Raw genomic sequence first — 15,289 nt, forward strand, 5'->3', positions numbered from 1 at the left:
TCTGACATTTAACATTCTTAAAATAAAGTGGTGATCCTAACTGACCTAAGACATGGAATTTTTACTAGGATTAAATGTCAGGAATTGTGAAAAACTGAGTTTAAATGTATTTGGTTAAGGTGTATGTAAACCTCAGAATTCAACTGTATGTAAGAATGCTGTTCATTGACTATAGCTCAGCCTTCAACACCATAGTACCCTCCAACAATGACGAGACAGCCTACAGGGAGGAGGTGAGGGCCCTGGCGGAGTGGTGCCAGGAAAATAACCTCTCCCTCAACGTCAACAAAATGAAGGAGCTGATCGTGGACTTCAGGAAACAGCAGAGGGAGCATCGACGGTGCCGCAGTGGAGAAGGTGAAAAGATTAAAGTTCCTCGTCGTACACATCACTGACAATCTGAAATGGTCCACCCACACAGACAGTGTGGTGAAGAAGGCGCAACAGTGCCTCTTCAACCTCAGGAGCCGGCTTCCACCCGGTTACTCAACCCTGCACCTTTGAGGCTGCTGCCCCATATACATAGACATGGAATCACTGGTCACTTTAATAATGGAACACTAGTCACTTTAATAATGTTTACATACTGCTTTACTCATTTCATATGTACAGTGAGGGAAAAAAGTATTTGATCCCCTGCTGATTTTGTATGTTTGCCCACTGACAAAGAAATTATCAGTCTATAATTTTATTGGTAGGTTCTATTAGAACAGTGAGAGACAGAATAACAACAACAAAATCCAGAAAAACGCATGTCAAAAATGTTATAAATTGATTTGCATTTTTATGAGGGAAATAAGTATTTGACCCCCTCTAAATCAGAAAGATTTCTGGCTCCCAGGTGTCTTTTATACAGGTAACGAGCTGAGATTAGGTGCACACTTGACTGGAACAAATTGCAAAAATCTCTGAAGCTGGAGACACTTATCTCCCTCACTAACTTTAAGCATCAGTTGTCAGAGCACCTTACCGATCACTGCACCTGTACACAGCCCATCTGAAATCAGCCCGCCCAACTACCTCATCCCTATATTGTTATTTATTTTGCTCATTTGTACCCCAGTATCTCTATTTGCACATCATCTCTTGCACATCTATCATTCCAGTGTTAATACTAATTGTAATTATTTTGCACTATAGCCTATTTATTGCCTTACCTCCATAACTTGCTACATTTGCACACACTGTATATATATGTATTTCTGTTGTATTTTTGACTTTGTTTTGTTTTACCCCATATGTAACTCTGTGTTGTTGTTTTTAATCGCACTGCTTTGCTTTATCTTGGCCAGGTCGCAGTTGTAAATGAGAACTTGTTCTCAACTGGTTTACCTGGTTAAATAAAGGTGAAATAAAAAAATAAAAATAAAAATAAAACACTCTTAAAGGGAGTGCTCCTAATCTCAGTTTGTTACCTGTATAAAAGACACCTGTCCACAGAAGCAATCAATCAATCAGATTCCAAACTCTCCACCATGGCCAAGACCAAAGAACTCTCTAAGGATGTCAGGGACAAGATTGTAGACCTACACAAGGCTGGAATGGGCTACAAGACCATCGCCAAGCAGCTTGGTGAGAAGGTGACAACAGTTGGTGCGATTATTTGCAAATGGAAGAAACACAAAAGAACTGTCAATCTCCCTCAGCCTGGGGCGCCATGCAAGATCTCACCTCGTGGAGTTGCAATGATCATGAGAACGGTGAGGAATCAGCCCAGAACTACACGGGAGGATCTTGTCAATGATCTCAAGGCAGCTGGGACCATAGTCACCAAGAAAACAATTGGTAACACACTACGCCGTGAAGGACTGAAATCCTGCAGCGCCCGCAAGGTCCCCCTGCTCAAGAAAGCACATATACAGGGCCGTCTGAAGTTTGCCAATGAACATCTGAATGATTCAGAGGAGAACTGGGTGAAAGTGTTGTGGTCAGATGAGACCAAAATCGAGCTCTTTGGCATCAACTCAACTCGCCGTGTTTGGAGGAGGAGGAATGCTGCCTATGACCTCAAGAACACCATCCCCACCGTCAAACATGGAGGAGGTGGAAACATTATGCTTTGGGGGTGTTTTTCTGCTAAGGGGACAGGACAACTTCACAGCATCAAAGGGACGATGGACGGGGCCATGTACCGTCAAATCTTGGGTGAGAACCTCCTTCCCTCAGCCAGGGCATTGAAAATGGGTCGTGGATGGGTATTCCAGCATGACAATGACCCAAAACACACGGCCAAGGCAACAAAGGAGTGGCTTAAGAAGAAGCACATTAAGGTCCTGGAGTGGCCTAGCCAGTCTCCAGACCTTAATCCCATAGAAAATCTGTGGAGGGAGCTGAAGGTTTGAGTTGCCAAACGTCAGGCTCGAAACCTTAATGACTTGGAGAAGATCTGCAAAGAGGAGTGGGACAAAATCCCTCCTGAGATGTGTGCAAACCTGGTGGCCAACTACAAGAAACGTCTGACCTCTGTGATTGCCAACAAGGGTTTTGCCACCAAGTACTAAGGCATGTTTTGCAGAGGGGTCAAATACTTATTTCCCTCATTAAAATGGAAATCAATTTATAACATTTTTGACATGTGTTTCTCTGGATTTTTTTGTTGTTATTCTGTCTCTCACTGTTCAACTAAACCTACCATTAAAATTATAGACTGATCATTTCTTTGTCAGTGGGCAAACGTACAAAATCAGCAGGGGATCAAATACTTTTTTCCCTCACTGTATATACTGTTTTCTATTCTACTGTATTCTAGTCAATGCCACTCTGACATTGCTCGTCCTAATATTTATATATTTCTTAATTCCACTCTTTTACTTTTAGATTTGTGTGCATTGTTGTGAATTGTTAGATACTACTGCACTGTTGGAGCTAGGAACACAAGCATTTCCCTACACCTGCAATAACATCTACTAAATATGTGTGTGACCAATCAAATTTGATTTGATCTCAGTAAAATCTTTGAAATTGCTGCATGTTGCGTTTATATTTTTGATCAATATAGTTATTTTGTTACATACTTTTTCCTATTAGCTGAAATCCTATTTTTTCATAGCCATTTGCTAGCATACGTTTGCGCTATGAAACTAAATAAATACTGCACTCTGAACCACAAAACGTATTTGCTAGATTCATGAAAGTGTTGTTAGACAAAGCAAGAAAAGTGAACTTCAAAATGTGATGTAGTTTTAGTGAAATTTGCAGCTGTCGTTGGTAAGTAATGAATCTGCTAGCTTCAGAAATAACTTACTCAACCTTTAAGTGTTTTAGGATTTGAAGACGGGTATGGAATAATCTCCATAATAGTTTGACAGGTCTGAGAAAGTGCCTGAGGGCATATCTGTGTGCTGTGTCAGGGAGAGGGCGAGAGATGGCCCCTTAATGGTGAGTTTGTGATAGAAGGGCCTGATGAACAGTGGTGTGCATGTGCATTAGTTGTGATGAGTGAACAACAGTTACCTTGGCTTCGATGACAGCCTCGGTACAGGCCTGCAGCATGGTCAGGTGATGAGCGAACACCAGGAACTTTAACTTCTCAGTCTCCAGCAGCATCTTTATGTAGTCTTTCACTGCTCCGGCCTATAGGAGGAGACCACAGAGGAAGGTCATTAGAAACACAATAAGAACGTATTAGAATACATCTCTATGGAAGGCCATGCAGGGGAAATCAACCAATGGAAAAGAAGGGAATGAATCATGAATTGCTATGAGAGACATATTCAGACTTCACATATATTTGTCTCGAAGGACCACTTGAACGACACACACACACACACACACACACACCTGCTCTCCACATGCCACACACCTCTTGGACTTTACACCTCTCTCACATGTCTCCTCGCTCACCTAGAGACTTGGACTGTTAATTACCAGAAAGCCTTTCCTCTCAGAGGGGAATAATGAAAGTAGGTCTAAGCAGGTCTAGCTAGAAGCCCCCTTCTCTATCTGCTAATGGGAACTTCTCATTACTGGGTTGCTGGGTTGGTTTTAACTCCGCAGAAGTTTAATTAGTGCAACACAAACTTCCTGTCCACCGAAGCAGTGATATGTTATCTCTCTTTAAAGTCCATCATCAGAGGCATTAGGGTTTCTGGGTAATTGGGAGCATCTGCTGCTGCTGGTAGATGGGGTAAAAATAAAAACCCTGTCCCCCTCCGCACTGCCAAACTGTGTCCCAAAATGGCACCCTTTTCCCTATATAGCGCACTGCTTTTGACCAGCGTCCATGGAGCTCTGGACAAAAGTAGAGCACTATCAAAAGTAGTGCACTATATAGGGAATAGGGTGCCATTTGGGATGCATCCATGGTCGCCTCGCCAGGCATTCACATACGCTTCAGAAGTGACATGAGATGTGTGTGTGTGTGTGTATCCACTTGCCCCAAAAAAAGTTATTTTCTGTCAGAGTGTGTGCAGCGGCAGCCAAAAGCGAAGGGCGAGGAAAATGAGACAGGAGGATGACACTTCTACAGCGACGCAACGGTGAACTTTAATCAAGCGGAGGAGGAAGGGAAACTGAGCGAAAATCCAATCAACAAACAAGACGGAGCCAAACAAGCCAACCGGTGAGGAAGGATATCTCCACTGATTACATTCAGCAGGCTGAGGCTGTCTGTGGCTTTGTTAACCTTGGTGCAGGACCCTTATTACAGAGGTGCCTGGGTCGTGTTCAGTTAGACACCAAACAAAAGAAAACTGTCCAAAACGGAGCGAAACAGAGGAGGTACTATCTGTGCTTGTTTTCCATTTTCTGTTTTAAAACGTTTGTATCCAGCGTACCAAGCCAGCTTCCTTCACTGAACAGCCTCTTAAAGTCAACCTGGAAGTTAACGGCTGACTTCTCGCCTGCCGGTGTTACCATGGCAACCACATTAGAAATAACACCTTGGAAAGGTTCAGCTATATTTGGGTTCGGTGTGCTGTGTTGAAAAGGTTTACTTTAGAAGAAAAAACAGAAATTGAAAGGCCACAGTTATGGCTGTCCAGAGTTATGATGGCCAGCCAGAATGCTTTCACTAAGGGGTGGCAGACCTTCACTCTGTTCCCATGGCGATGTGCTCTGAGTAATGTGAAGCAGAGAGAGAGAGAGAGACAGAGAGAGAGAGAGAGAGAGAGAGAGAGAGAGAGAGAGAGAGAGAGAAAAGGCCCTTTTCTAGAATGGTGCAGAAGTGCTGGGCCAGGCAGGGGGTTAAGAGGAGAGTGACACATTGAGGGCCTGTGTGTGTGTGTGTGTGTGTGTGTGTGTGTGTGTGTGTGTACACTGTACCTTAGCGATGGCAGTCTGTTTGTACATGCGTGTCACAAGCCCCATGACTTCAGTAAAGGGGTTGTCCGTGGCAGAGACCCCCGATCCCATCGTCCTCATCAGGTGCTCCCACTCCTCCAAGCTGCTGCTCGCCTCCTGTACACACACACACACACACACACACACTCCTCTGTGTCAAAAGGCCTGTCTCTTTCTTTCTTTTTCACCCTGCTTTCCCCTCTTCTCTGTTTGCTATAAGGGCAGAGAAAGGAGGAGAAGACAATTCCCAAAGACACTGCTCCCCTCCCCTCCCCTCCCCTCCTCTCCTCTCCTCTCCTCTCCTCTCCTCTCCTCTCCTCTCCCCTCCCCTCCCTCCCCTCCTCTCCTCTCCTCTCCTCTCCTCTCCTCTCCTCTCCTCTCCTCTCCTCTCCCCTCCTCTCTTCCTCTCCCCTCCCCTCCTCTCTTCCTCTCCCCTCCCCTCTCCTCTCCTCCCCTCCAGTCAGTAGTGTCTAGGTAGGTCACATGGGCTAGCCCAATTATAGCTGGATTGTGACAAGGGGAGGTTGAAGATGGAGAACGCACTAGCCCAATATAATACATCACACACAGTCTGCTCTCAAGGTGAAACACAAGGAGTATTTCGGGGAGCTACTGTAGAAAGGCAGTATGAAGGAGTATTTAGGGGAGTTACTGTAGAAAGGCAGTATGAAGGAGTATTTAGGGAAGTTACTGTAGAAAGGCAGTATGAAGGAGTATTTAGGGAAGTTACTGTAGAAAGGCAGTATGAAGGAGTATTTAGGGGACCTACTGTAGAAAGGCAGTATGAAGGAGTATTTAGGGGAGTTACTGTAGAAAGGCAGTATGAAGGAGTATTTAGGGGAGTTACTGTAGAAAGGCAGTATGAAGGAGTATTTAGGGGAGTTACTGTAGAAAGGCAGTATGAAGGAGTATTTAGGGGAGTTACTGTAGAAAGGCAGTATGAAGGAGTATTTAGGGGAGTTACTGTAGAAAGGCAGTATGAAGGAGTATTTAGGGGAGTTACTGTAGAAAGGCAGAATGAAGGAGTATTTAGGGGAGTTACTGTAGAAAGGCAGTATGAAGCAGCTCTGAGAGGACAACATATACACCAGATAGATACATTTGAATTGCACAGATCTGGGGCAAAACACATTTGCATGTATAAGATGCAGTCACATACATGTCACCTTATCTTTGGTATGTAAATGCAAAGACAAGCCATATATTATGATATTTAGACATAGATAAACCCCATACATGCATATTCCTTCATTCACACTGACTGCATACATTCAGTATGTGTGTGTGTATGTCTGTGTGTTGACAGCGTGTGATTTATGGAGCGCAGCAGCAGGTGAGGTCTCTTTGTACTGAGAGAGAGAGAGAGCGAAAAGAGGGAATGTGCTGGCCATGCATTCCTCTGGCTGACGGAGGGAACAGAGGAGGAGAGAATGAGAGGATGAGTTCTACCTCATTACTTCAGGCTTATACAGCAGCACAGAGAGGAGAGGAGCGTAGCGGAGGACGGAGGGCACACAGAGGCTGGAGCTCACAGAGTTTAGAGCTCACAGAGTAAAGTTTACACACTAGACTAGAGAGCTCACACAGAGACTAGTTCAGAGATTATGGAGTTCACACACACAGAGTTTACAGAGCTCACAGAGTATAGAGCACACCGAGTATAGAGCTCAGAGTATAGAGCTCACAGTTTAGAGCTCACATGATATAGAGCTCACAGAGTATAGAGAGCACAGAGTTTAGAGCTCACCGAGTATAGAGCTCACAGGGTATAGAGCTCGTAGGGTATAGAGCTCACAGGGTATAGGGCTCACAGGATATAGAGCTATAGAGCTCACAGGGTATAGGGCTCGTAGGGTATAGAGCTCGTAGGGTATAGGGCTCACAGGGTATAGAGCTATAGAGCTCACAGGGTATAGGGCTCGTAGGGTATAGAGCTCACAGGATATAGAGCTCACAGGGTATAGAGCTCACAGGATATAGAGCTATAGAGCTCACAGGGTATAGAGCTCACAGGGTATAGAGCTCACATGATATAGAGCTATAGAGCTCACAGGGTATAGAGTTCACAGGGTATAGAGCTCATAGGGTATAGAGCTCACAAGGTATAGAGCTCACAGGGTATAGAGCTCACAGAGTAGAGTTTACACACTAGACTAGAGAGCTCACACAGAGGCTAGTTCAGAGATTATGGAGCTCACAGGGTATAGAGCTATAGAGCTCACAGGGGTAGAGTTCACAGGGTATAGAGCTCACAGGGTAGAGAGCTCACAGGGTAGAGAGCTCACAGGGTATAGAACAGAGTATACTGCCCACAGAGCTCATCATGGATAAAAGAGCCCACAAAATACAGATATGATGGAAATTAACTGGCTAATGTTTGAATATGAATTCAGTTGTATAGAACAGACAGCTAGTCCTGATCACTATGAAAGGCTACTTTACTTATGAACGGAAAAGGGCAAGACTGAAATAAAAACCATATGGCAATGGGAGATAAAATGATAATTAGTGTAAATTGGATACGATTGCCGAGCAACAGGATGGGAGAGAGGGAGAGAGAGAGAGAGGGAGAGAGAGAGGGAGGGTGGGGAAGTGTGAAAGAGAGAGATGATAATAATGAGGGATATATTCAGAATATTCAGCGCCCCCTGTCTCCTGCTATATATTCCCTCTGTCTCCTGCTATATATTCCCTCTGTCTCCTGCTATATATTCCCTCTGTCTCCTGCTATATATTCCCTCTGTCTCCTGCTATATATTCCCCGTCTCCTGCTATATATTCCCCCTGTCTCCTGCTATATATTCCCCCTGTCTCCTGCTATATATTCCCAGTCTCCTGCTATATATTCCCCGTCTCCTGCTATATATTCCCCCTGTCTCCTGCTATATATTCCCCCTGTCTCCTGCTATATATTCCCCCTGTCTCCTGATATATATTCCCTGTGTCTCCTGCTATATATTCCCTCTGTCTCCTGCTATATATTCCCCGTCTCCTGCTATATATTCCCCCTGTCTCCTGCTATATATTCCCCCTGTCTCCTGCTATATATTCCCCGTCTCCTGCTATATATTCCCCCTGTCTCCTGCTATATATTCCCCCTGTCTCCTGCTATATATTCCCCGTCTCCTGCTATATATTCCCTGTCTCCTGCTATATATTCCCCCTGTCTCCTGCTATATATTCCCCCTGTCTCCTGATATATATTCCCTGTGTCTCCTGCTATATATTCCCCCCTGTCCCCTGCTATATATTCCCTCTGTCTCCTGCTCAGAGGAGTCCGTCCGTCCGTTTGTCAGTCTGTGTGTGTTTCTGTCTGTCTGCCTGTCGGTCCGTCCATTACCTTGGCAGCGTCTTTGGGCAGGTCGAAGGGGATGCGCTGGCGTATTTTGGGGGGTAGCTGGGGGAGGACCTGGGCCTTCAGCCTCCGGATCATGATCTCACTGAGACGCTGGTGGAGCTCCTCCAGATGAGAGGCACCACGACAGTCCCATTGTCTCCTGTTCCCAAAGAACCTGGGAGGGACAGATAATGGGGTTTGGGTCTGTCTGTCTGTCTGCAGGGTCATTATGCTAATGCCCAGTATGTACACACTGCTGTGTGTGTGTGTGTGTGTGTGTGTGTGTGTGTAGGGCGTTACCTGTAGTGAGCGTTACAGTATTGTTTGGCGTAGTCACTCCACGTTCCAAACATCCTAGGATAGAGGGCATCTATCTGCATAAAGAGCTGCGGAAACATCATTAAGGGAAATGTAATGTGTGTGTGTGTGTGTGAGTTGTGGCAGTTCTGTTCTGCCCCCTCCATCATCACTCTTCAATGCACTAAACGGAACATTTCTGCCATGATGATAATAATGGGCCATTATTCAAATTGAGCTTTTCAGGCAGCAGCCATGTGAATAACTACAGCCACTGTAAATGTCCTAATCAAAGCACTGCAGCAGCACAGTGGAGCCAAGAATACTGTGAATACTGTGCTGCTACACAGGGAAATGAAAGGTTTGGTGTAGTGAACAATAGTGATGCGTGGGTGGAAGGAAGGAAGGGATGCAGGTTCTCTGGCACGGGCTCTGTGGTGTGTGTGTCTGTGTGTGTCTGTGTGTGTGTGTCTGTGTGTGTCTGTGTGTGTGTGTGTGTGTGTTTGTGTGTGTGTGCCATTTTAAAGTGCCACAATGTTTCTAGACCCTTTAAATCCCAGACCATCTGTATTCAACCAACCCTTCAGGCTTCCTCTAGGTACAGACAGGTTCAATACATATCTGTGTCTGTAAAATACTTAAGGCAGACAAATTGAATGTATAGGACCCCAGCTGGCCAAGCTGGTTGAAATGTCAGAATAGAATAGAACAGAAAATAAATGTATGATTTGGGGATGGCGTGTGTTTGGACGTTTGGACCTTTGGGGGAACCGTACCTCCTCTGGTCGTCCCAGGGCCGGGGTGCCCGTTAGTAGGATGGCCCGCTTGGCGTTCTGGATGAGTGGTACCAGTATCTTGGTCCTGGCTGCGTTCCTGGACTTGAGGTAGTGGGATTCATCCACCACCACCACATTAAACCTCTGTCTGGTCAGAGCCTCCACTAGGGGGCGTGCGTCTGTGGTGAGCAGCCCGTAACCCAACACTGTTACCTTACTGCTACTGATGCCCCTGTATAACAGACACACAGAGGGTTATAATGTGTTATGTATGGGTTATAGTGTGTTATAATGGGTCTGTGGTGAGCAGCCCATAACCCAACACTGTTACCTTACTGCTACTGATGCCCCTGTATAACACACACACAGAGGGTTATAATGTGTTATGTATGGGTTATAGTGTGTTATAATGGGTCTGTGGTGAGCAGCCCATAACCCAACACTGTTACCTTACTGCTACTGATGCCCCTGTATAACAGACACACAGAGGGTTATAATGTGTTATGTATGGGTTATAGTGTGTTATAATGGGTCTGTGGTGAGCAGCCCATAACCCAACACTGTTACCTTACTGCTGATGTCCCAGTAGAGTGGACAGACAGACAGACAGACAGACAGACAGACACAGACAGACACACACACAGATGATCAATAATCTCTAACAGTGAAAACATTGACTGATGCTGTACTGATACTGTCAACTTGAACTAAATTGATTGAGAAAATATAAATTCATTTAGCGGGAATGAAAATATCAATTTGCACATTTCCAAATTTAATTGCAGGTTGACGTTTATTGTCAAGAGTCTTGTCCAGGAGGCAGAACTGAAAGATTTCCCCTTAGACATACCAGCTGCAAAGTCAAAATGTTGTACTGTTGTAAAAAGTCATGAAAAGAAAAATGAGCTTTTTGGTCATAATTGAAGGTTAGAGGCATTAGGGTTAGCAGTGTGGTTAAGGTTAGGGTTAGAGGCATTAGGGTTAGCAGTGTGGTTAAGGTTAGGGTTAGAGGCATTAGGGTTAGCAGTGTGGTTAAGGTTAGGGTTAGAGGCATTAGGGTTAGCAGTGTGGTTAAGGTTAGGGTTAGAGGCATTAGGGTTAGCAGTGTGGTTAGGGTTAGAGGCATTAGGGTTAGCAGTGTGGTTAAGGTTAGGGTTAGAGGCATTAGGGTTAGCAGTGTGGTTAGGGTTAGAGGCATTAGGGTTAGCAGTGTGGTTAAGGTTAGAGGCATTAGGGTTAGCAGTGTGGTTAAGGTTAGGGTTAAAGGCATTAGGTTTAGCAGTGTGGTTAGGGTTAGAGGCATTAGGGTTAGCAGTGTGGTTAAGGTTAGGGTTAGAGGCATTAGGGTTAGCAGTGTGGTTAAGGTTAGGGTTAAAGGCATTAGGGTTAGCAGTGTGGTTAGGGTTAAAGGCATTAGGGTTAGCAGTGTGGTTAAGGTTAGGGTTAGAGGCATTAGGGTTAGCAGTGTGGTTAAGGTTAGGGTTAGAGGCATTAGGGTTAGCAGTGTGGTTAAGGTTAGGGTTAAAATCAGATTGTATGACTTTGTGACTGTGCCAGTTAGTGACCACTCTGCAGAGGTGCCTCCAGAACAAGATCCATGATGAAAAACGCTAACCTGCATTTTAAAATGGTGGACAACTTCAGTAGGGAAACCAGGACCACTACCAAGTTGGGTAAGAAAAGCAGACCAGGTACAGGTGAAGTTAAAATGGGGTAACGTACAGTGTGTCACTCTTGGTCTCCACCAGATGAATATCTCCAGGGTTGAGCTCAGGGATCCACCTCTCCATCTCCTCCACCCAGGGGTACTTTAGAGAGGAGGGCACCACGATGAGAAGAGGCCACTCCTGTCTGTAGGCGTATGCCACAGAGATAGCCTGCACCGTCTTCCCTAGACCCATCTGGAGAAGCAGATTAACAATGCAATATGGAGGATGAAAACAATGATGTACATATATCATAGATGAAAACTCATTTTAAAAAACAAAGAAACCAAACACAAATCATTGCTTGGCTCAACAGTAAGTAAATAGCATGTGACGGAGTGTTCGTGAGATTCTGAGACACCAATAGATTCTAGAATGACCTGGTGTCAGAAATGATTATTTGGCTAGGAAGGTTTCTTAAATGAGCATATATCCCAGATAATTATTTTTGGAGAATAGATTTGATAGGACTGGGGTGTTGGGTTGTGTGTGTGCTTTGCGGCTTACCTCATCTGCGATCATACACCTGAAACAGAGAATGAAGGGAGTTGAGAATGGAGGACATAGAATACTTACTGTATTCATACAATATTGCACTAGCAATCAAATCAAATCAAAATGTATTTGTCACATGCGCCGAATACAACTGGTGTAGACTTTAACGTGTGATGCTTGCTTACGGGCCCTTACCAACGATGCAGAGTTTTAAAAAGTATCATAAAAAATAAAACAATTGTAACACAAGAGGAATAAAATAATATACACAAGAATGGATTTATATACAGGGAGTACCAGTACCAGATCAATGTGCAGCTATATAAAAGGAAGTACCAGTACCAGATCAATGTGCAGCTATATACAGGGAGTACCAGTACCAGATCAATGTGCAGCTATATAAAAGGAAGTACCAGTACCAGATCAATGTGCAGCTATATACAGGGAGTACCAGTACCAGATCGATGTGGAGCTATATACAGGGAGTACCAGTACCAGATCGATGTAGAGCTATATACAGGGAGTACCAGTACCAGATCAATGTGTAGAGGTACGAGCTATTTGAGGTACAGTGAGGGAAAAAAGTATTTGATCCCCTGCTGATTTTGTAAGTTTGCCCACTGACAAAGAAATGATCAGTCTATAATTTTAATGGTAGGTTTATTTGAACAGTAAGAGACAGAATAACAACAACAAAAATCCAGAAAAACGCATGTCAAATGTTATAAATTAATTTGCATTTTAATGAGGGAAATAAGTATTTGACCCCCTCTCAATCAGAAAGATTTCTGGCTCCCAGGTGTCTTTTATACAGGTAACGAGCTGAGATTAGGAGCACACACTTAAAGGGAGTGCTCCTAATCTCAGCTTGTTACCTGTATAAAAGACACCTGTCCACAGAAGCAATCAATCAATCAGATTCCAAACTCTCCACCATGGCCAAGACCAAAGAGCTCTCCAAGGATGTCAGGGACAAGATTGTAGACCTACACAAGGCTGGAATGGGCTACAAGACCATCTCCAAGCAGCTTGGTGAGAAGGTGACAACAGTTGGTGCGATTATTCGCAAATGGAAGAAACACAAAATAACTGTCAATCTCCCTCGGCCTGGGGCTCCATGCAAGATCTCACCTCGTGGAGTTGCAATGATCATGAGAACGGTGAGGAATCAGCCCAGAACTACACGGGAGGATATTGTCAATGATCTCAAGGCAGCTGGGACCATAGTCACCAAGAAAACAATTGGTAACACACTACGCCGTGAAGGACTGAAATCCTGCTGCGCCCGCAAGGTCCCCCTGCTCAAGAAAGCACATATACAGGCCGTCTGAAGTTTGCCAATGAACATCTGAATGATTCAGAGGAGAACTGGGTGAAAGTGTTGTGGTCAGATGAGATCAAAATCGAGCTCTTTGGCATCAACTCAACTCGCCGTGTTTGGAGGAGGAGGAATGCTGCCTATGACCCCAAGAACACCATCCCCACCGTCAAACATGGAGGTGGAAACGTTATGCTTTGGGGGTGTTTTTCTGCTAAGGGGACAGGACAACTTCACCGCATCAAAGGGACGATGGACGGGGCCATGTACCGTCAAATCTTGGTAAACCAAAAAAGTGTTAAACAAATCAAAATATATGTTATATTTGAGATTCTTCAAATAGCCACCCTTTGCCTTGATGACAGCTTTGCACACTCTTGGCATTCTCTCAACCAGCTTCACCTGGAATGCTTTTCCAACAGTCTTGAAGGAGTTCCCACATATGCTGAACACTTGTTGGTCGGGGGAGTGTGGAGGCCAGGTCATCTGATGCAGCACTCCATCATGGTAAAATATCATCTGTTCACCTACACTGCGTTTCACAAAGACACGGCGGTTGGGACCAAAAATCTCAAATTTGGACTCCAGACCAAAGGACACATTTCCACCGGTCTAATGTCCATTGCTTGTGTTTCTTGGCCCAAGCAAGTCTCTTATTATTATTGGTGTCCTTTAGTAGTGGTTTCTTTGCTGCAATTCGACCATGAAGGCCTGATTCACACAGTCTCCTCTGAACAGTTGATGTTGAGATGTGTCTGTTACTTGAACTCTGTGAAGCATTTATTTGGGCTGCAATTTCTGAGGCTGGTAACTCTAATGAACTTATCCTCTGCAGCAGAGGTAACTCTGGGTCTTCCTTTCCTGTGGCGGCCCTCATGAGAGCAAGTTTCATCATAGTGCTTGATGGGTTTTGAGGTCATGAAATGTTCCGGATTGACTGACCTTTATGTCTTAAAGTAATGATGGACTGTCGTTTCTCTTTGCTTATTTGTGCTGTTCTTGCCATAATATGGACTTGGTCTTTTACCAAATAGGGCTATCTTCTGTATAACACCCCTACCTTGTCACAACACAACTGATTGGTTCAAACGCATTAAGAAGGAAAGAATTTCCACAAATTAACTTTTAACAAGGCACACCTGTTATTTTAATGCATTCCAGGTGACTACCTCATGAAGCTGGTTGAGAGAATGCCAATAGTGTGCAAAGCTGTCATCAAGGCAAAGGGTGGCTACTTTGAAGAAACTCAAATATAAAATATATTTTGATTTGTTTAACACTTTTTTGGTTATTACATGATTTCATAGGTTTTATTTCATAGTTTTGATGTCTTCACTATTATTCTACAATGTAGAAAATAGTAAAAATAAAGAAAAACCCTTGATCGAGTACGTGTCCAAACTTTTGACTGGTAGTGTAAGTATTCACACCCCTTTGCTATGACACTCCAAATTGAGCTCAGGTGTATCCAATTTCCTTTGATCCTCCATGAGACAACTTGATTGGAGTCCACCTGTGGCCAATTCAATTGTTTGGACATGATTTAGAAAGAAACACACCTGTCTATATAAAGGTCCCACAGTTGTCAGAGCAGAAACTATACCATGAAGTCCAAGGAACTGTCTGTAGATCTCCGAGATAGAATTGTGATGAGGCATATATCTGGGGAAGGGTATAAAACCATTTCTAGAGTGTTGAACGTTTCCAAGAGCACAGTGGTCTCCATCATTGGGAAATTGAAAAATATGGAAGTACTCAGACTCTGCCTAGAGCTGGCTGTCCTACCAAACTGAACAACCGGACAAGAAGGACCTTGGTCAGGGAGGTGACCAAAAACCCAATGACCACTCTGACATTACTACAGAGTTCCTTGGCTGAGATGGGAGAACCTGCCAGAAGGACAACAGTCTATACAGCACTTCACCAATCTGGGCTTTATGGGAGAGTGGCCAGACGGAAGCCACTCCTGAGAAAAAGGCATATGACCCAAGATTATTTGGTCTGATCAGACAATTTTACTCTGGCCTGAATGCAAAGCACTATGTCTGGAGAAAACCAGGCACAGCTCATCACCCGTCTA

General features: G+C 44.4%; 1 protein-coding gene across 1 annotated transcript in view; it reads right to left on the bottom strand.

Moving 5' to 3' along the window:
• zranb3 (zinc finger, RAN-binding domain containing 3) overlaps positions 1-15,289 on the bottom strand; it is a 55,935-nt gene that overhangs the window by 33,628 nt on the left and 7,018 nt on the right. The window contains exons 4-10 of the mRNA XM_045209296.1: positions 11,904-11,922; positions 11,413-11,591; positions 9,691-9,922; positions 8,918-9,003; positions 8,621-8,792; positions 5,263-5,397; positions 3,454-3,573 (exon numbers count right to left, since the gene is read on the bottom strand). Of these exons, the coding sequence (XP_045065231.1) occupies positions 3,454-3,573; positions 5,263-5,397; positions 8,621-8,792; positions 8,918-9,003; positions 9,691-9,922; positions 11,413-11,591; positions 11,904-11,922 (943 nt within the window). The remainder of the gene's footprint in view (positions 1-3,453; positions 3,574-5,262; positions 5,398-8,620; positions 8,793-8,917; positions 9,004-9,690; positions 9,923-11,412; positions 11,592-11,903; positions 11,923-15,289) is intronic.

The sequence above is a fragment of the Coregonus clupeaformis genome, chromosome 30 (genome assembly GCF_020615455.1).
Source record: "Coregonus clupeaformis isolate EN_2021a chromosome 30, ASM2061545v1, whole genome shotgun sequence".
NCBI lineage: Eukaryota > Metazoa > Chordata > Actinopteri > Salmoniformes > Salmonidae > Coregonus > Coregonus clupeaformis.